This window comes from Tribolium madens, unplaced genomic scaffold (genome assembly GCF_015345945.1).
Source record: "Tribolium madens isolate multiple individuals breed KSU strain unplaced genomic scaffold, Tmad_KSU_1.1 Scaffold_20;HRSCAF=117;Tcas5.2_LG4, whole genome shotgun sequence".
Classification (NCBI taxonomy): domain Eukaryota; kingdom Metazoa; phylum Arthropoda; class Insecta; order Coleoptera; family Tenebrionidae; genus Tribolium; species Tribolium madens.
Genome location: NW_025400985.1, coordinates 10,863,515 through 10,885,037, shown reverse-complemented (window position 1 = coordinate 10,885,037; position 21,523 = coordinate 10,863,515). Strand labels below are relative to the sequence as shown.

At 35.8% G+C, this 21,523-nt stretch overlaps 2 protein-coding genes across 5 annotated transcripts; both read left to right on the top strand.

Moving 5' to 3' along the window:
* Nucleotides 1–75: 75 nt before the first annotated feature.
* Nucleotides 76–12,293, top strand: LOC123005112 (signal-induced proliferation-associated 1-like protein 1). Of its 3 annotated transcripts, XM_044398731.1 has the most exons (8): nucleotides 77–357; nucleotides 7,406–8,106; nucleotides 8,155–8,552; nucleotides 8,618–9,124; nucleotides 9,176–10,444; nucleotides 10,502–11,159; nucleotides 11,208–11,507; nucleotides 11,558–12,293. In XM_044398731.1, the coding sequence occupies exons 2-8, from the start codon at nucleotides 7,415–7,417 to the stop codon at nucleotides 11,769–11,771; spliced, it is 4,038 nt and encodes a 1,345-aa protein (XP_044254666.1). In that variant the 5' UTR covers nucleotides 77–357; nucleotides 7,406–7,414; the 3' UTR covers nucleotides 11,772–12,293. The 3 variants fall into 3 exon arrangements, with proteins under 3 accessions (XP_044254663.1, XP_044254666.1, XP_044254665.1); XM_044398730.1 differs by having other exon boundaries at nucleotides 78–357; nucleotides 9,176–11,159; XM_044398728.1 differs by having other exon boundaries at nucleotides 76–357; nucleotides 9,176–11,507.
* Nucleotides 12,294–12,448: 155 nt separating this feature from the next.
* LOC123004760 (galectin-4-like) lies at nucleotides 12,449–18,153 on the top strand. Of its 2 annotated transcripts, XM_044398174.1 has the most exons (6): nucleotides 12,449–12,641; nucleotides 12,858–12,946; nucleotides 16,113–16,398; nucleotides 16,445–16,567; nucleotides 17,204–17,369; nucleotides 17,672–18,153. In XM_044398174.1, the coding sequence occupies exons 1-6, from the start codon at nucleotides 12,534–12,536 to the stop codon at nucleotides 17,938–17,940; spliced, it is 1,041 nt and encodes a 346-aa protein (XP_044254109.1). In that variant the 5' UTR covers nucleotides 12,449–12,533; the 3' UTR covers nucleotides 17,941–18,153. The 2 variants fall into 2 exon arrangements, with proteins under 2 accessions (XP_044254109.1, XP_044254110.1); XM_044398175.1 differs by lacking the exon at nucleotides 12,858–12,946 and having other exon boundaries at nucleotides 12,450–12,641.
* Nucleotides 18,154–21,523: the final 3,370 nt, after the last annotated feature.

Below are 21,523 nucleotides of genomic sequence, written 5' to 3'. Positions count from 1 at the left end.
TTCGGAACTGTGCTTTTCGGTCGGTATTCCCCTGCAGTGGTACCACCACTGGAGTTTGTTTGTTCTTCGGGTGGGGCGGTGTGGTGCGGAGGCGAGTTTTCGTGACGCAGTCGCGTTTTATTGTGAGTTTTAATGTTTTGACATGTAGTGCATTTAAATTTTCGGTTCGATTTGTGTTTTTATTTTGATTATGTGTTCGTTTTTCATAGTGTAGTGCGCGTAACGTCACTGCACCATTGTCACCTAGTGATCGACGACGCCAACTCGAAAAAACACACACCGAAAAGTGGAGGAAAAGGCGCTACGGTGACGTTATTTTGTGTGCCTCGACAAAAGCGATCATCTCAGAACGAAGGCGTAAGTAGAAATTTCGTGGCCTTGACGCCGTTTCCGGCGTCGGGGGGCACTATTGTTGAAACGCTGAAACAGTTGTTACGTCATCGAACGAGATCACGGTCATCCTCTTTTACGTGCCGTATCAATTCCTGTGGACGGTGAACTCGCGTTTCCGCTTCAGCTGATGATGGGGTTGGGGGAAACACAGAGGTGTGGGTGGCAACACTTGACCGAAATGACAATGGAATGCCCAGATTTGACACATAACGAACGGGGTTAAAGGAAGCACAATGGGACTATATGGGACACTTAACAAAGAAAGGAAATGCGGCAGCTGCGAGGAATGATTTATTGACCGAAAAGACACAAAATTTAAGTTTTACGAGCATTTTTACCGGTCCAAATAGGGTGTATACTAGTGTCAAAACAGAAATTTGGCACCAGAACTGTCGTCTTGTTAAGTTGGTACAATCCGAAATTCAAAAAAATAGCTTTCTGTGGAAACTGTAAAAGCAAAAGTAATGTGGCGTTATTTCATGTAGAATTTTTGTATTTCTTACAATGTGTTTGTGATTGGCCAAATCAAAATAACAATCTAAAACAATCTTGCACTAAAGTGGAAGCATTAAAATGTATGATTCCGGAATAATCTTTACGTATATGAAAATTAGAACAAAATTTATTATTATTCGGAAAATTCAATACATAATTGCCATTCTTCTTTAGATTTTTATTTAATTGATGACGATAGTACCAACAAAACTGATGTTTCATGTTAATTTGGTCTTTATGCACTTTTGTGACCGACTAACTATTGATTTTTATGAATCATTACTATCAAAAATACTCGTTTGGCCTTGAGAGTCTTTGAGAATACATCTTACTTGACACTTGTAAATATTTTTTGAGTTTAGATATTTTTGAGTTTTTTTATGTTTATGTCCTTGATAATCATTGTTTAATTTATACGCTGGTATATTTTTTGCCGTTTCCGACATGGTGAAAGTGTAGTAATTAATGCAAATTAATGAATTTTCTTAATTACGGAACTAGATTGCATCTAGTTCAGTCGTCCAAAGTCGGTCGAAAAAAATGTTTTTCCTCGTGGTGGAAAGTGCAGCGACGCTAGCAGTCCGTGCAGCGGTCAGTGGCTTTGTCGAAGACATTTAACTTGTAGTGACCTTGTAGCCCGCATTGGCATTACGTCTGTTTTCGAAGACAAGTTCCGCAATGGCTCGAGGCTGTCGAAACAAAAGAGCATTTTGCGTGGGTAGATTGCGTCGTTCTAATTTCGCCACCGCGTGTGTGAATTCTTGGTGAAAGCTCGGCTTCTCATCTCATTGTTACCGATATATTCGGGGAGTTTTGTAAACGAGACGCCGCTGCTTCTAATTGTCGACAATTAGAGTTAATTGGCGACGATGAAAAATGGAATTTTGTTGGCCGTCGCGCCATTGTTGGTGGTTTCCGTCGATTCTTCCTTCGGCCGGATGTGCGACGAAATGAAGGATGAATTCGCAGCTTTGATGTCATTGAAGATATTCGGTATTACGGAGATTTCTAATGGATTTTTAGTTTGTTACGCTAGAGGAGTAATTGCTGATTTCCGTCGCGGTCTCTCGACCAACTATGGACGATGAGGTTTTCCCGACTGTGACGGATTTTCCGACAAAAACTGCATCAAAAACATCACTACGCCGTAAAAATAAGAATACAAAATTTTATTATCATTTTTCTCCATCAGTCGTAATCGAAAATCTTGATTTTACGTCGGAAAACACATTTTTCATGACACCAATTTTTCGCGCTTTCCCAAGCATGGCAAATAGCAGATTTTGAGGTAAATCTTTTCGAAACTACTACTTTTATCAAGAAACAAAATCTTTTCGATTGCGAGAGTCAACCTCTTCTGTTCTATGGCAAATTTTTATTTTATTTTTAAATATTACTAAGGAAACGCCAGTTTTGATAAAATAAAGTTTTTCACCAGTCGGATTAAATTATGAAATTTTTAATGTCATTTTTGAAAGGTGAAATTGACGTTTTTAAAACTAGGAAAAAAATTTTACCAAAGCAATTCTACTTTTAATCGTAAACTTACACATTTTTTAAATCTTAGCTATTGACACTTTTAAACCTAAAAATATTTTTTTTCTAATTTTGCGCATGTTATTGTTGGCTAGAGAAAAAATAGCATGTTTTATTCCACTTAAAAGTGAGTCTTTGTCTCCCAATTTTGCAAAATTTGTTCGCCAAAGAAGTGACACTTTTAATTCTAGTAAAGCGTTTACTATTAGCAGAATTACCAAATAAAAAGTTTTGTTAATGGAAACCGAACATTTAACCATATGTATTTCTGATTTTGTATGTATCGTTGAAATCAAACATTTTTATGAAGATGATTTTACGCAAAAACTCTCGGACATCAAATCGTTGAATTCATTTGCGAAAAACTAAACGTTAATGAAATAATTTTTTTTTTATTGCTAAATTGCAAATGTTGAATCTTTTTCTATACTTCCAAAACTCAAACATATTTATCAAATTATGAATCGTGTTTAAAGACAGTCTTCTGATTTGAAGTACCGATCTCTTTTACGTAAGAAAAACTAAAATTTAATAGAATGAATCGTTTCGTCACAAAATAAAATATTATGAATAATTTTCAGGTTATATTTTTAAAATTATTAAATGCAGTGAGAAAGTTTGTGTAACTGTGAATTTTCAGGTGATTTTACATACGAAATGTGGAATTTTCCTGTAATATCTTTTTTTTGAAAATGTAATTTTTATTGTACTAATAGTATTAAAACTAAGTTATTTACTGTAATATTTTTTTTAAGATTTTTATTTTTGAGATAATTTTTATAACAATAACAGTTCAATCTTAGGAAAATTTAGCTTTTCTGTTATAAAATAGTGGCGAAATGGTAAGTTTTATTTAAGTTTTGTTACGAGAAGTCCAAACTTATACTGAGATTTTAAAACATTTTACTTTACACAATAAAAACTTCTTGGCTTTTAAGATTGGTAAAATAACAAGTTTTTAAATTTCCTTGTTTAAAACCTATACTTTTGACGATATTTTATTACATATTTGGGGTTTCTCAGATTAGATTATTCTAAGTGGGAAAAGCTTAATTTCACTGAAATTAATATTCCTCGCTTATCAATTAATGTCAAAATAACGAGTCTTTATTTTCTTATCGATTTTTTTTTTCAATATTGTGTAAAATTTTACCTCGGAAAAATTCAGTTGCAATTAATTCATGCTGTTCTCCTTTTCCGAACATTGCAAAACGCTTGATTTAAATTGTTAGTTCCAGCTAAAAAACTTGTTTGTGGTGGTATTAGAGAAAAAAAATTTCAAATTTCTTAATTGACACTCCATTTAAACATTTAGAAAATCAGGTTTTCCCGCTTTAAAAAAGGCAATGTCGTGTAATTGTTACCATCTCATTTCGGGTGTTAAAAGTAAAAAGCCACGTGGGAAAATTACACTTCATCCATGAGAAATTCTTTTAATTTCTTAATCGTCGATCCGGTCGTGTGCAACTGCTTCATTATTATTTCAAACAGTCGAAGTGAATCATCGCATTTTAACGGTGTTTCTGTTTTATTAAATGAAAATTAATATCTAGAAGCCATCCGCCTATTGTAAATATTTGCTAGGTATTTCCGACATATGGTGAACTAGATCTCGACTTTCCCCTAGGTTTGTTAGTGGCGTGTTTATAAATTCTTGCGATGAGGGACATTCAACAGACAAATATGGACCAACTGTTGCTCCCCCATTGAAGAAAACAATCCATTCATTTTTTCCCAACTTAATCAATATGACCATGGGTCAGACTAATCCATAGACAATGGGTCGATTCCGACGTCATGGACCATGACTCAAATATGATTCATACGAAATTATAAATAAAAATGTCACGGGTTGATAGGAAAGTAAGCAAATAAGATAATAATCGTTATTGGCAGATAAGATAAGGCACCATTTCGTTATTGTTTTTTTTTTTTTTAAGTTTATAATAAAGGAATAAGGAGCTATAAAAGCAACATTGTTAATTCTGTTATCCTGTAATAACTTCCAACAGAGTTAAAGCTAACTGTAGAGCGAACGGTTAATCAATAGTCGTAACGTAGCCCGTAGCGTAACGATAACACAAATGTGTGACCTTAGATTTGAGTGAAAATGTTAGAAACTGAGCTTGAAGAGGGTTAAAGGCCACAATTGATCCACGTATCAACATTATAAAGTAAAGCATGAAAAAAATCACGTTTTCACTGTTATTTTTGCCTTTCTAGTGACAAAAACCGCTCCAAATCCATGTTATTAATTTTTATCTCGTCCATCAAGTCAACAAAGCTTATCAAAAAGTGGGGAACTGTTATCACACCTCGTCCACACCTACGTTTGTTGGATGAGTAGTAGCGAAGGGATTCCTTATGAATAGACTGCGATGGTATGCGACACATGGTCGTACAATGACTGCATTTTTATCAAATTGTGGGTGTAATTTTTTCCTTAGAAAGTGTTGATATTTATGTTTATTTAGTACGGCGTTTCAACTAGTTCACTAGGTCAAAGTTCAAAAGACGGAAAATTGGTAAAAGTCGGGAGGTTTTTCGGAAGAATTCGACGCTGCCACTGGATTAAGTGACTCATGTCGGGTCATTTGAGAACATGAGGCTTTGTTGAGATATGCCGAAGCGTGACGTGGACAAGGAATGACAGAGATTTCCAAATGGGCGAGGAATTTTTTTTAGAATCTATCGAAAATGAAGTGTCACAAAGTGCCAATAGAAGTGATTTGTGGTATTTAGAAGACCCGGTCTAAAACCAAGCAGACAATATTATTTAATGGTTAAGTTTTGCTAAAAAAATTAAATTTAAATGTTAAAAAAATTACAAAACAGCAAGTATTAATTTCTTTGTTGTGAACTCAAAATTTTTACTATACTTGTGAAACTATCAGCAGTAATTAAAAGTTATTGAATTTCCTAGTTTTTTTTTGAAGAAATTAAGCTTTTAGGCCATAAGGGGTTACATAGCTGAAAATAATAAAAAAGCAAAATAACGAATTTTTACGTTTCATCATTGGTAATACGTTATTTGAAAGTAACACTTAAGGAATCAAGGGAATACTTATTTAATCTCGAGGAATTAACGATATTTATTCCAGAGATGTATACAAGACGTTTCTCCCAACAGACTAAATTAATATCATAAGAAAATGTTTAGGTACAGTGAGCGGCAAAATTATGGAATAATCTTATTTATTAAAACTGATAACATTTTTTTTGACAAAAATGCTCGAACAGGTCCTTTTTCTTTTAAAATACAAAATTCTCAACTTGATTTAAAGTTGTATGTTTGTTTTTTGTTGATATTATTTCACTTTTTTTGTGATTTTTTTTCTCGAAAACTTTATGTAATGTTAAATATTTTGTCATGTTGACAATTAGAACGAAGTGGCTAAAAAATCCAACGAAGTGGCTAAAAAAATTAGGGGTTTTCATTTAAAAAAATGTCAATGATGTCATTACTCAAAAACTCTGAAGTGTAAAATTTTAAATTAAGTTAAAAATTGTATATTTTCAGTTTTTATACTGTATTTGTCAAATGTCAAATAATTTGTAAAAATATTCATATCATTCAGTTGCTCAATTTTATGAGTTATCAAGGAATTTGTTTATGTTAAGAAACACTCAAAAGATTAAATTTATTCAATTCTAGTTTATTGTAAGAGTAAAAATCGGTATTTTTTTATTTAATCCCTCACTTTATTCCCTGTTGGGAAAAAAATCCTTAGAGAGGACATTTTACCGATCGACGACAATTGTTTGGAAGAGGAGCGAAGCGACGAATTGTCTGAGATAGGTAAAGTCCTTAATTATGTTCGAGATGCTTATGACATTTTTTGCGTGATTGATTTTTGTTAGTTTTTTTAATAAAATATAGAGTGTGATGAAAAAGTCTGTCTATCAAGCAAGCCTAGAAATTTAAAACGTGTGTCTGTGGAAGATAAAATGTCACAATGACGTTTCAAATGATAATTCAATTTGCTTAGATCAATATTTTAATTTTTTGAGACCTAGCTGACATACGAACTACCAGGCGTCATACGTCCTCAACTAATACCTACGCCTACTTGATAGAAAGACTTTTTGATCGCACTGTATAAAAGATGTTCTAGAACGTCAAAATACTTTGGCGACGACTTTGAATGCTTACCGACGAGTTTGTCGTTAGCAACAATAAACAAAATACTTACCGACGAGTTTGGGATAGCAACGAGTAAAATACAACTTACTGTCTTGGAAACAAACGTAGTAAATAATCGAATAGTGTCTAATAGCGCAAAAAGTTGATTTTATTCACGAAAAACAAAACTTTATTGAATTAAAAAAGGCATCTCTTCTGACACAATAATTTTGCTACTTAACAATAACAAAAGATAATAGGACGCTCATTTATTTTGTACCCACGAATTTTTTAATTATAACGACATTTAAGTAACAAAAAGCAAAAAATATTAATATTAATGCTTTGCGATTGAAATTTCAGCTTATTGTGATTTCACAATTTGGAACAAACATTATTTCATTTTCCTTTCTGCAGATTACTGTTATTAAAAGTAATTTTCTCTTTCATTTTATAACAATGAAAGAGTTTTCAATTATGATTATTTCAAGTGTTTGATTTTATATTTTATCAGTTGTTGTCGATGTTGTGTAGGAGGAGATACGCTAGACTGGATCTTATTTCCGTCCGGTATTATTTCCTGTACGAAAATCAAACGATAATGTACCAAAAATAACTGACCTTTAATCATGTCAAAAAGGGCTAATTTACTCGAATTTATTATTTGCGGGCGATATATTACGAAGCCAGCTGTAAGCAGAATTTAATCTTTTCCAGAACAGATGCTCCACGTTTTTAACCTTTACGACAGACGCCATACCTCCACAATTAGACACTTCAAAGAAACATTGACTTGCATTACACCCACCAAAAAAGATAATTCTGTTTTTTTTTTTAATTGAGTTATTTTTTTTTCAGCGTGATGGGATGATCGGCTTGCAAGAATGTGGGCCCGCGCCACCTAGAGCGCCGGTTTCGGGAAGCCGGGCCCGCGACCGCACGGCCCAAGCCGTGGACTACTACAACACCCACGTGCACCGTGCATGGGCAAACGCCGGCCTCTCGAGATCGTCATTCAACGACCGCCACCAGTCGTCCACGCGCCGCCACCATTTAGCCCCCGAGCAGCTCTACCGCAGCAACTCCAGCTTGGAACTCCTGGACCACAACGGCCGTCCCTCGAATCCGTCGACGCCGACGCTGAAACGCGAGTACGGCAGTCACGGCAGCATCGACGTCATCGATCGGCCTTCGGGAGTCGGCGAGTCGTTCTTTGCCATGCTCCAGGACTACCAACCGGCCGTTCTGGGAGCCATCGCCGCCGATCAGCGATCACCAGGTCCCGCGGAGTACCTCCGAGGGAAGGTCGATGTCGAAAGCGTCGAAGACGCGGGCGTTCCCAGCAGCCCCAAGTCGAGGGTGAAGTTGTCGAGGTTTTGGGGCAACGGACCCGTTAACGTGAAAAATCAAAGACAAGCCATGGACGATAGCATGGTGAATACGTCTTCCAGTAGTTGTAGTGTTATTTGTTCGGCCGAAGCTGAGGAAATTGCAAGGAGGAGGGCTTTCTGCCATTATGACTGTCAGTCTTTGACGACGAATTTGAATTATACGGCTAGGTTAGTCGATGCGAGGTTTTGGAACGTTTTAAATTGGGTTTTTGACAGGTTAAGGCGGATTTTAGCCAAGAGACGGAACACAACGACGGGCGCTTCGGCCGCGTCTATGTTAGCCAAATCTTTTACCTCAGATGGTGACAGTGGAGAAGAAGACAATGGTGATGGACAAAACAACGATCTCGTACAAAGTTGTCCGTTCTTTCGCAACGAAATTGGAGGTGAAGAAGAACGAATTGTTAGTTTGACCAGATTGCAAAGTACTCAAGGTTTAGGCTGCAAGAAACCTCTACATCGTCCACCTCTAGCTTACGGGGTTGCCGTCTTAGAATTCCCTCCAGGTGAAACGCATTGGAGACATTCCACATGTCCCTACCAGCGTCTACCCAGACCCATTGAAAGCGTTGATCAGGGCGCTTTATACTACCGAAAGTATTTCTACGGACAAGGTAGTTGCTCATTTTATGACACAATAAAATGAGGAATGCGCGAAAATTCGTTATTTTTATTGCAGAGCACCAGAATTGGTTTGGAATGGATGAACAACTCGGTCCCGTGGCAATTTCCATAAGGCGCGAGAAAGTCATTCATTTAGACAACCACTCTTCATCTTCAGTAATGCAATACCAATATCGACTGGTGATCCGTACTTCTGAACTTCAAACCTTCAGAGGATCGATTCTTGAAGATGCCATTCCCAGTATTAAGGCATCGAGTAGTAGCAAAACTTTTAACATAAAAGAAGTTCTCGAATACGTTGCCCCTGAAATCCAATTGAGTTCGTTACGATTAGGAGTCCAGAACCAACAAACCGAAGAACAATTACTGAAATTGGACGAACAAGGACTTAACAATCATTACAAAGTCGGCGTAATGTATTGTAAAGCGGGACAATCATCGGAAGAGGAAATGTACAATAATGAAGAAGCCGGTCCTGCTTTCGTCGAATTTCTAGAAACGATCGGGAAAACAGTCCGACTTAAAGGATTCTCGAAGTATAAGGCCGGATTGGATAACAAATGTGGGTAATTCAGTAAACTGTAATTTCCTATTTTCAATTATTGTGTTACAGCCGATTCCACCGGTTTATTTTCGGTATATTCGCAATACCAGGACTGCGAAATTATGTTTCACGTCTCGACAATGTTGCCGTTTACGCCAAACAACCGGCAACAGCTCCTCCGTAAACGTCACATCGGTAACGATATCGTAACGATAGTGTTCCAAGAACCGGGGGCTTTACCCTTCACACCGAAAGGAATCCGGTCACAGTTTCAACACGTCTTTATCGTGGTGCAAGCCATAAATCCGTGTACCGAAAACACTCACTATAAAGTGGCAGTGAGTCGTTCGAAAGACGTCGAGGTTTTCGGTCCTCCAATCAAAGACGGTGCTATTTTTCCAAAAGGCAAAGCTTTCGCTGAGTTCCTGTTAGCCAAAGTCGTCAATGCGGAAAATGCTGCTCATCGCTCGGAGAAATTCGTGACAATGGCCACTCGAACCAGACAAGAGTATTTAAAGGAGTTGGTAACGAATAGTTCGACGTCGACGCCTGTGGATACGCACCAGAAGTTTTCGATTTTTAGTAGTAAAAAGAAGGATAAGATCAGGCTGAGATTTTTAGCGGATGCTTGTCAAAGAGGGGCGATTTTGTGGCAGGTGTTGTTGGATGATTGGGGCCAATCGCAGAGAATCGAATGTTTCTTAGGAATTAGTACCGATAGTTTGGTTTTGATTGAAGAAACATCGAAACAGATTGTGTTTGTGACTCCGTGTAAATCGATTTTGGGGTGGTCGACACCGTCAAATGGGTTGAGGATCTACCACCACCAAGGGGAATGTATGACTATACACATGAGAGATGGGCAAGGAGACCGTGATGAGTTGATGGAAGTTGTGGAGAGGCTACAAGCGGTGACACAAGGAGTAATGGCTACTGAATTATCCCTAAAACGGAATATAATGGGTCAGCTTGGTTTCCATGTCCAACCTGATGGTATAGTAACTTTGGTTGAAAGCTCCGGTGAGGCTTGGCATGGAGGTCTACGTCAAAATTCACGTCTTGTTGAAATTTGCAAAGTTGCAGTTTCGACTTTGACATACGACCAAATGGTCGATCTTCTCAAAACGTCAATCGTTGTAATTTTAACTGTGATACCGCCTTTACCCGACGGATCTCCCCGTAAAGGCTGCACTTTACAAAATTGTAAATATAACGAAGGTAACTATGAAGGAGATTACGAGAATTTGGATGATGGTAAGTCGAGAAAAGCACCACAGATGCAACAAGCGGGGAACCACCGTCGGATCTACGAGAGGAGTTTCTCGCCACCGAGATCGAGTAATAGTTCTGGTTATGGTACCGGAAGTAGTTCTAAATCGTTTCATAATCCTGAAGGAACCCTCACGAGTTCCTCGAGCGGGCATTCGGGTGACGACAAGTGGTACGATGTTTTACAAGAGTTGGAAGTACCACCAGTACCACAGAAAACACCATCAAGATCGAACAACGTCTTCCCGACCCCTAAACGCACCAATCAAATACAAGTATCTCATAATCATTTTGGGCCACAACCGATACATCACAGTAAAGTACAAATCAGTCATTCTTTACCTTTACAACACGTCAACTATTCACAACCTTTGACTGCTGTTGTTCACAATAATACCGATTATGAGACCTACAAGGAAAAAAACAATGCGAAGCAGCAACGACAAGAAAGCGATTATGTGATGAGACAATTGAACGACTTCCGGTTGAATGATGGCCACTCGACTGATAGTTCCATGTATGGGTTAGGGAGCGAGGATGAGTTGTCCAATGGTAGCGGAAACGTGTCCCCAAAGAGTCGTAGGACGAAGCAATTGACAAGTAATAGTCGCAATCACAGCCCCAGATCAGTTAACGGCGAAGCGAAACTAAGACCTGGTGTTACCCCCCGTTCTTCGAATCGAAACAGCGCGAATTTATCCTCGAGTAATTTCCAAGAAGAGTTGCTGCGATTGATAAATCCAGACAGTATCGAGGCTTCAACCGAACCGAAGGAAACAACCAGGTTTGCTAAACACCCTCCAAAGGCCCCCCATAATTGCAAAACTTTCAGTTTATCAACGCACAAAACCCAGCCAGAGGTGATTCTAACCATGGCTCGACCCGCCACCGTTATTTCCAATGCTAGCACCACGTCCAGTCCTCTCCCCGCCGAATTTAAAGGTTCCAAAGACGAGCTCAATACCAAAACAAAATCGGTCGTGTCTCTCGAGGAATATCCAGTTCCGGAAGATTGGCCCACTCTTGTGGACACGGCCACTCGAGTTCTGATGCAAGTGGCTTCCGATAGTTACAAACGCGACGAAGGGAAATGGGACGAGGAAGCCCCAATCGATGCGTCGATTACCTCTTCGTAAGTCGCCCAATTACTTGATTGAATTCTTCTGAATCGGCTTGTTTTAGAGTGAGTTCCAGCACGAGTGTCCCGGAATTGCAAAACCACGTGACGGATTTAGAGTCAAGTTTAAAACGGGAGACGCGGAGGAGGCTGTCGCTGGAGAACGAAGTGAGGAGGTTGAAAGAGGAGAACAAGAAGTTGAAGGATCAAGCACAGAGTGCCGTGCAGCAATTACGCAAGTTTACAGAGTGGTTCTTCAAGAACGTCCAAAGGCAGTAAGAGTAAACTTGTAAATAAACGTTAAACTTGTAAATTTTTAATATAGTACAAAATTGTTGTATTTATTTATTGTTTGTTTTGTCGGAATTTATTTCTTTTCGGGTCAGTATTCCAAATTTTCATTGGGTTAAGGTCCACCCTCGAGTATTATAAGTTATTTTTCAGCAAGTTATTTATAAAATAGTTACCACACGAGTTATTATTTAACCTACACTCTTAATCATTATTTTACAAAAATATTTTTGTTATGTGTTTTACTTAGGACGTATTTTTTAAAGCATATTCTACTCTTTGTAATGATAAACAACTGAACACCAAATCAAATGTAATGTTAATTACTTAGTTTCTAGTGTTATGAATCATCCATTCCTGAGAGATGAGGAGTATTGTTGATGGTGACCTGCAGATTGCCTTAAATGAATGGATTTTTAAATATTTTATTTAAGTAACTTGTTATGTAACGTAAGTTTTCCATTTACTATGTCAATGTTTATTTAAAAATAAAAAATTCTTAAATTGAAACATTGCAAATCTTTAAACCTTGACACGCCCCCAATCCACCTGTTGACATATACCCATTAAAAACAAAAACGACGTAAGTGCTAAATCTTGGTGCAATTAAAATTCTTATCACGGAAAATGAATGGTTTATTAGTCAGTCACCTATTTTCCTTGCACCCATGTGGAAAAACATCGAGCTGAATTTATTTATAACTATTACCTTCAGTTGAAACCGCGCTTTCGACACGCCTAGCATGAAAAATGTCTGCTCACACTGAAAAAACAGTGAAGTGTTGTTGCTTTGCGAAAAGTCCCAAACATGTCGAGGTGGCATTGCAAAACAAAACAGAATCGTCACTCCCAACGGCGGTAAATTTGATTTTAGAAACTTTTGGTGTTGGTTTTGACCGCACTGTTGGTCGATACTCAGGTAGAAAGTGCTAAATAATACCTAATTTCTTTTGAGGACGCACTGGCAAGATAAGCTTGACATGTCATCCCAGCTGTGATAATTGCTTAGTGATTTCTCGAATTCAATTTAGTATAATGCAGATAAAAAATGACATCTCTTATTGTGTTCGACAGAAAGTGCCTTTCGCGGCCGACCTGCCGCCGGATTTATGCGCCGGAAAAGCGATTTATGTCACCGGAATCGTGTTGCCGAAATGCTCAAGGTCTGTACTTTAAAATAAATTTATTTTTGGCGAGTTTGCCGACATTATTCGCTTGTTGCCACATATTAAATTGTGTGGCCTTGGTGTCAATAAATAAATATGAGATAACAGTATACATCGCCCTAAATTACATTTTTTCACTTGTTTGAAATGTGAGAACACGTGGCGTGCGACCGGTTTTGATTGGGCCCTGGAGTCATTAAATAGTAGATAAAAAAACACCAAAGAGGTGTTAACACCAGTCTCCCACTTTCACCACCGAAAATTGATTGGTGTAGCTATGACGTTCACTACGATTGGTTATGATGATGACAGTTTTTTGTTTTCAACACAATGGCGAATTTTATGTTAATTGCGGTACAGGTATGAACAATACAATAGTAGGATGTAAAAAACATCTAATAAAGTACTGAGTTTATTTTTTTCTTCGTTACAACAGAAACAATGGAACATTTTAAACAAAAGCGATATCTGCAAGTTTTATTATTAATCTCCCTCGTGTAATTTCCGGTTTAATTTAACTTTTGTGAGTGTTTTATTTAAGTAAATTTACCGCTGAAGCAGTGGGCGGATTTTGTATTATAAAAACGCTTCTTATTCGATACCTACTAAAAATACATTTCGGAAATGATTGATTCAATGCGAAATTTGTAGTGTATGTAGGCAACCAACAATACACGTTCATTATTCGACTTCATTTCTTTTTTCTTTTTCTACTTGTATTAATCTATTTATGTTGTGGGGTGGGTAGTATAATAAAAATATAAATGTTGATTTTAATTTTTGAAAGAGCAATGACTGAAACCAGTTAATGTTTTATTTATGGGTAGCACAATTATCGTAGCATATCAAAAAAAAAAAATTAACATTATTAAATTAGCGGCGATAAAATTTTTAGCTACAAAATTAATAACCACTTTTTATAAATTGTGTAAACATTTACATTCAAACAAATTGTTTTACATGGACACAAAAAACATTTTTTCTTTGTAAATAAATAATTTAAAAAATGGAAGAAAAACTTTTGCCTAGGCATAGGCAGCTTAAATATATTTATTTTTGTTTTTTTATTTAATCAATTTATTATTTTTAAATTTAAACATAGCCGGGGGACTGTAATTGTTTGGGAGAAACATATTGGAAATATTGGTAACGCTTGTTAAATTTTTGTGAATTTTTTATGAATTATATGCTACGAGATCCATTTCGATTTATTGTAAGTTATGTTAGGTGACTGAGGTAAATCCTTTTATCTATTAAATTTTTTCGATTAGTCGTCTAAAAATCGTCCAATCTCAAGTTGACAGATGCCTGACAGCAAGTTATGTAACCATGGTCATTCGTTACCGTGGATATCGCTCATTCAAAATTCATACTTTTTGCTTTCAGCGTTGTGCAGTCCTCAGTTTAAATTAAGATATCTTTAAAACGGTCAATTTTAGGGTTATTAAAGGTTATGCTTTTATTCAAAATTGGTTACTCTATTGTTTTGAGTAATAAAAAATTAATGTTAAGAGGCCAAGAAAACGAAAAAACACAGAAAATATGACCTGCAACTGTTGGAACAGGAAATTGAAAAGATGTATCTGGTTTTCGTGATTACTAGTTTAAAAAGTATGTTCTCGTAAGTAACTATTCCAAATTTTATAATATTTGGTGAAATGGTTCCGAAGTTATTACAAAAAAAAAACAAATTTCCATTTCCACATTTCGAGAGCTGTAAAATTTTTATCAGTAGAGATAGGACACGAATTATTATTTGAATCATTTTATAGGTCATTTTTGAGGTTTAAATATTGCTTCATATTAATGAATAACCCTGTATAAACAAGTTTTGTGTTACGCGTTTTAATATAGTATGTGCAAATCTTATATTTTTAAAACGGTTTCTATTCGATATAAAAATAAATTTTGGTAATGAATAAATAATTGTGAATTTTGATTGATCCATTCAGTGTAGGCAACCAACAATACATATAATATATTTTCCATGTTTTGTTCTCTTCTTTTTTATTTAGGTATTACGTAGTGATAAAAATTTAGTTTTTTTTTGTTTTTCTATGTATTGGTAATTTTACTGTTGAAAAAGCACTTAATATTTTTTATAATTTTTTATAATTAATATTAACTCTAACTTTTCTGCAAAATTATTGTAGTAGAACACCAAATTTTTCTCTAAAAATGTGTTTTAATGAGTTAATGTCTGAAATAGTGATTGCACGTAAGAAAATAAATAGTTATGATTGAATTTAGTTTTAACTAAAAGAAAAGATTTTCAAGGTTTTCAATTATACAGGCTGATTTTGAGGTATGTGCAAATATTTTAACAATAGAGTTCAAAAGAAGTCAAAACAACTTAACTTGCCTAATCCGGATGTTTATAGTTTTTTGAGATACAGAAGGTTTAGTTCGTCGAATAAAACAAAATAAAACAAATATGACCTCTAAAGTTAGATCTTCAAAATCTATTTAAAAAAAAAGTTACAATTAGCAAAAAACAGGCACAGAAAAATTTTGAAACAAATTTTTTTTGTTGAAGATATCACCCAATTTCATTACCTTAAATGTTTCCGATTAGGTACTATAGCAGTGTAAACTTTGGGATACAGTACTCAAAAGGTTCATAATTAGTTTACGTTGCATTATTTTGATAATTTTTTCAACGCCAATGTGGAGGTTTCACCCTCTATATCTCAGAAACTATAAACATTCGGATAAGGCAAGTTGAGTTATTTTGACTTCTTTTGAGCTCTACTACCGCCGGTTAAAATATTTGCACATACCTCAAAATTACTCTGTATAACTAAATACAATTTGTTTGGGTTCTAATACTTCGTCTCTGTTCAATCCACTAGACGAGCTAATCGAGTGAATATTTTTTTCGTTCTGGGCGTATATAATATTAATTAAAAAAGTTAAAATCGATATTGCATCTGGTGTGGTTGTCTCGTCATTCCACGGCCCATTGACATAACGTGACAAATGGCCGTTGATGGATGCCGACTGGGCTATTGCAGGCTGTTTCCTTTACAATTAATTACTTGGAACTGATTTATGGAGTCTTGTGGTGGCGGTGATGGTCGTTTTTCCGCCGTTTCTCAAAAAACGAAAGAACCGTCGCAATAAAAACGGCTTAATCTAATGACGTATCGTTTCCTTTTTGCAGATTTGCGGTGAATTTAACATGCGGCAAAAGTCCAACGGCGGACGTGGCATTCCATTTGAATCCGCGCCTCCTCCAACACTACATCGTGCGAAACACTAGACTAAACGGCCAATGGGGAGACGAAGAAAAAACCTCCACGGTGAAATTCCCCTTTCGCCGAGAAGGAAAATTCAACGTTTGCATTCTTATCGGCAACGGGGAGTACCTAGTAGCGGTGGAGGGAGTGTTTTTTTGCAGTTACAAGTTCCGGGTGGCTTTGCCCAAAGTCACCGGAATTGACATACAGGTGATTCTCACAAGGTGGTTTTCTCGTGGATTATTAATGTGTGTAGGGCTGTGTCGATGTTCTGGGAGTCGACTACAAGCAACTGCAAATTTATCCGGAAATCAGCCCTGGAACCGTGCCTAAAGTCACCGTGGGACATCGAGAGGCCGATGCTCTCAAAGTCGGAATGGTAATAGGAGTTGCGGGAAATGTTTTTAATTGCTTGGGGTTGACTTGGAGGGGAATTTTCTCGGGCATTCTTAACACACTTTACTGTATTTATCTAACTCCCCACATGCAGGCAGCACTAATTGCCAATTACATCCCTCACTGGCGATCAATACGACAAAAACACGAGCTATTTCTTTATACTGGGGTTTCAAAAGACAAATATTGTTATAAAGGTCTCCTCTTCTTTCTTAGAAGCAATATCTAAAGAAAGAAGTTGATAAACATCAATTTTTTATTCATTACAGAGAAGAAAATAAAAAATTGAATAGAAAATTGCAATTAAAATTGAACAATTAGTATTTTTCTTTTTTTGGTAGCATCCGGTAGTGGGAGAGTTTGCAGTTTGAGCAAAACTTTAATACAATTTTTTAATAAAAAAAGTTTGGAAGTTTGTGGAGGAATAACTTGTTTTAAGAGTTGATGTACTTTGTGGAGCATCTAAATAGCAACAGCTTAGTTTTAATAATAAGGGGGCCTTTATCTTCGATTTTTCAATATTTGTCTTGGCGTTTTCTCGATCATGTTGCTGTAAAAACAGTGGGAGATAATTAAATTTTACATGATTTTTCAGGTGATGTTTTTATGTGCTTTTCAGGATACTCCGGTTACGTTTTTATTGCCTGGAGGTTTTCAGCGAGACTGGCAATTAGAGATTTACGGCCGGGTAAAAATTCTACCCCATTCGTTCTACGTTAATCTACAAGAGGGGTCGCATCGATGGCCGCATCCCCGAATTCCGTTGCATTTGAATCCACGCTTTAGTACGTACTAATGAATTTTCAACTAAAAAAATTTTGCCGGGTTATCCGATTTAGTTTGGTTCTAATTAGACGACCTGGCCATCAGTGTAGTGTGTTGCGATGCATTATTAATTGATTTAATTTGGTACAAAGCTCAAACAACTCGCACTGTAACAGCGTTATAACGTGATTTATTTAATTGGATAAGGGAACAACGTTGCTATATTGCTTAATTTTTCATGGGGGTGCCGAGAAGGCAACCTATATTTAATGTGCCTTATCTAATCGGTAAAAATTCAAAGGGTTTTCTTGGGATATTCCAGGTATGGGTTCGGGGGAGCCGTTGTTCGTAAGGAACGCTTGGATTGACGGAGGTTGGGGTCAAGAAGAGCGCACTCCTGGATTCCAATTTGCGCCCGGCTCACCTTTCACTATGGCAATCCGACGAGAGAACGATCATTTTTCTGTTTGGATAGACGGTAAACTAGCCGGAGAATTTAAATTTCGAGGAACCGTCGATAATATTGATACCGTCCATATTGAAGGGGACGTTGTCGTCTTTGACGTACATTTAGATGAAAAATACGCTTAAAAGCATCGCTTCCTGAATTAAACGCTTTTAATTAACAATTAATACTAGTTTTATAAATAATTAAATCGACTGCAATTATTACCGTTACAAATGAGTGATCAAAGGGCGGCCATTAATGTGACCACGAATTTTATTTAATAATTATGTGTATATGTTAACACAAATAATTGTAAATATTTTATATGAGATGAACAAATAAATAGTGTAAAACTATTCATGTGTGTTATTTTTACAAGAGAAAACTTGATTCGATAAACACAACAAATTAAATCTATGTCATCGTAAACAAACGTCCTATTACAGCAAAAATTATTGCCAAATAAATCAGTTCAAAAATGTGCACAAATTTAATTATTTCAAATAGGCGGTCATTGTTAATATTATTTGGAAATAATCAAACGAAATGATGACTAATAGGTACTATTATGTAACCGACAATAAATGGTTGTTCGAAAACCGCTAATAAGATTTTATTTCATGAAAACGATGATTGATTTCAAAATTTACTGAAATTTATATTTGCTTGGTTACATTAATTCCGATTTATAATAGTACATATTACATAAAGGGAGATGGGAGAGAAACGCACAATTATTCCTGAGGTGCCTGAGGGCAAAGACTGAGGGCTATAAAGCATCAAAGGAATAAAAGCAATTCTCTCCAGTGGTGTATACAAGATGATTCTTAAATAGACCGACAAAATTTTATCCTTGGTAGTATCAAATAAGAACATGTTGGAAAAAATATTTAAAAAATTCTTTGTTTAACCGTTCTCTAAATAAAATTTATTAAAGTTATTTTCGAGGTAAAGCGTACACCACTGATGTGTTCTGGAAACCATGGTATTAATTTGATTAAAATGTACTTGATCATTGCAACAATTCATAAACGCCGTAAGTGGCACGGATCAAGGGGGTTTTGCCCCTAAAAGATATAAACGTAAAAAGGGTACAATTTGCCTTCGTATATCCTTGGGAAGCTGTGATAAAATTTTGTCGGTTTATTTAAGAATCACCCTGTATGTCGTAGTCATTGGGCGTAATACGTCATTCCGCGGAAAGCCTAGTCTTTGGCCGTACTGCCGGCAGACGCTGTAATCAAATGAATATTCCCTTGTTTGACTGAAATTTTACGTCATTTCAGGGACTGCCCACTTAATTCTCGTCAAACAAAGTAACCGGTTAAACCATTACATGTTACAGCGTTTGACGGAAGTGTATTTAGTCATTTTGCTGAAAAGTCTTGAAATGTTTGATACTTTCTGTAGAAATGTAAATTTTTGGTAGAAGAAAAGAAAAGCCAAAAAACTAAAATATCGCGTTTCAAAAATGTGTGGCATAATTTTAACCACGAATACCCCTCTACAAATGAGAATAGAGAGCACAGTATTTACTGACCTAACTCAAAAAATAGAAAAATTACAGCTTTCCAAAAATCGGTATGGAAAATGATTTTTTGGAAATATTTTTGTTATCGTTTACCCGATTATTATGAAACTTTGCATGTCAAGGGACAAAAAGATACTCTTTGTTATGGTGTAAACGGAAGTCTTGTAAAAGCTATAGATTTCCGGTGACAATAGGACCCTTCCAGTTTTTGGGTCATAACTCTTTTTTTCAGCCTATTAACTGATATTTTTGATGCCAAAAATCAAAAGCCCGATCATTTTTTCATAAAAAAGTACTCTTGTTAATATCGCTAAAATGTACCGTTCTCGAGTTATTTCGGTTTAAACAAAACTCTACACCGCGCTGCAAAATCAAAAAGTATGAATTTTGAGCGTATCCTTACCTTGGAAACAATCCACTACGAATGACATAGCTGTCAATGCTGTGACATCTAATGTCAATTTTATTTAATTCAAAGTAAAATTTGATTATTTCTTGATGATCATAGTAAAACACACGATTATGTGTTAATGTGTTAATGCATAAGCTGGCATTAACCATCCCGGCCATCATAACATGATCTGAGAATACACCACGGAAATTTTCACACCGTAAAACGATTTTCCCTCCAAATTGTTGTTTTTTCTTCTTATTTCATTATTTGCATTATTAAACTATAAACCAAATGAAAAATTAAAACGACCAAACCAAGAACATAACCTCAACTTTAAAATACTGAAACCGTAATAATTACAAAAAAACATTATCAACCATTTGAAGTAGCATAATATGGTAATTTGTTGTTGTTAAAACTTGTAAAGAATAAGGCACGTTTAATGTTTATCTACATTTTTTTAATTACAAGAACGTCAAGAACCAATAGCACAATTGGAACAAATGCCGTTAGATAGCGCTTGTGCTGTTTTGTAAAGCGCAAAAAACAAAGTTTTAGAAAAGAAATTGATTGTTGATAATTACAAAATATTAAATCCTTTGGATTTTTACGTATGGGGAACGATTAAACAGGAGGTGTACAAAACTCCTGTAGGAAACCTCCACGATGTGATGGCACGTGTCAACAGAATAACAACAAATATGAAAAATTCACCTGCTACATTGGAACAGGTCCAYCAAAATTTTTTGAAAAGAGTTCGAGCATGTCTGGAAGCCAATGGTTGCCATTTTCAGCAGTACCTGGATTGAGTAGTTTTGTTGTTTGTTTCTTCCAAATGCCCTTTTTAGGGCTATCAAAAATTTCAACACAAAAAAGGTTTCACCATTCACGAGTATGAACACGATTTAATATTTTGTAATTACCAACAATCAATTTCTTTTCTAAAACTAAAGAGTATAATATTTGAATCATAACTGGTATCTCATTTAATCATTGAAAACAAGTCGYCAGAAATAAGTATGATTAATATTTTTTAAACATTCTAACTTTATTATTCAAATCTTTGTTTTTTTTTGCGCTTTACGAAACAGCACAAGCGCCGTCTTCCGTCTAACGGCATTTGTTCCAATTGTGCTATTGGTTCTTGACGTTCTTGTACTTTAAAAAAAAATGTAGATAAACATTATACGTGCCTTATTATTTACAAGTTTTAACAACAACAAAATACCATGTGCCACTTCAAATGGTTGATAAGGTTTTTTTTTGTAATTATTACAGTTTCAGTATTTTAAAGTTGAGGTTATGTTCTTGGTTTGTTCGTTTTAATTTTGCATTTGGTTTATAGTTTAATAATGCAATTAATGAAATACGAAGAAAAAACAACAATTTGGAGGGAATATCGTTTTACGGTGTGAAAATTTCAATGGTGTATTCTCAGATCATGTTGTGATGGCCGGGATGGTTAATGCATTGTTTCTTCCAACACATAATCGTGTGTTTTACTATGATCATCAAGAAATAATCAAATTTTACTTTGGATTAAATAAAATTGACATTAAATGTCACAGCAGTGACAGCTATGTTATTCATAGTGGATTGTTTCCAAGGTAATGATACGCTCAAAATTCATGCTTTTTGATTTTGCAGCGCGGTGTAGAGTTTTGTTTAAACCGAAATAACTCGAGAACGGTACATTTTAGKGATATTAACAAGAGTACTTTTTTATGAAAAAATGATCGGGCTTTTGATTTTTGGTATCAAAAATATCTGTTAATAGGCTGAAAAAAAGAGTTATGACCCA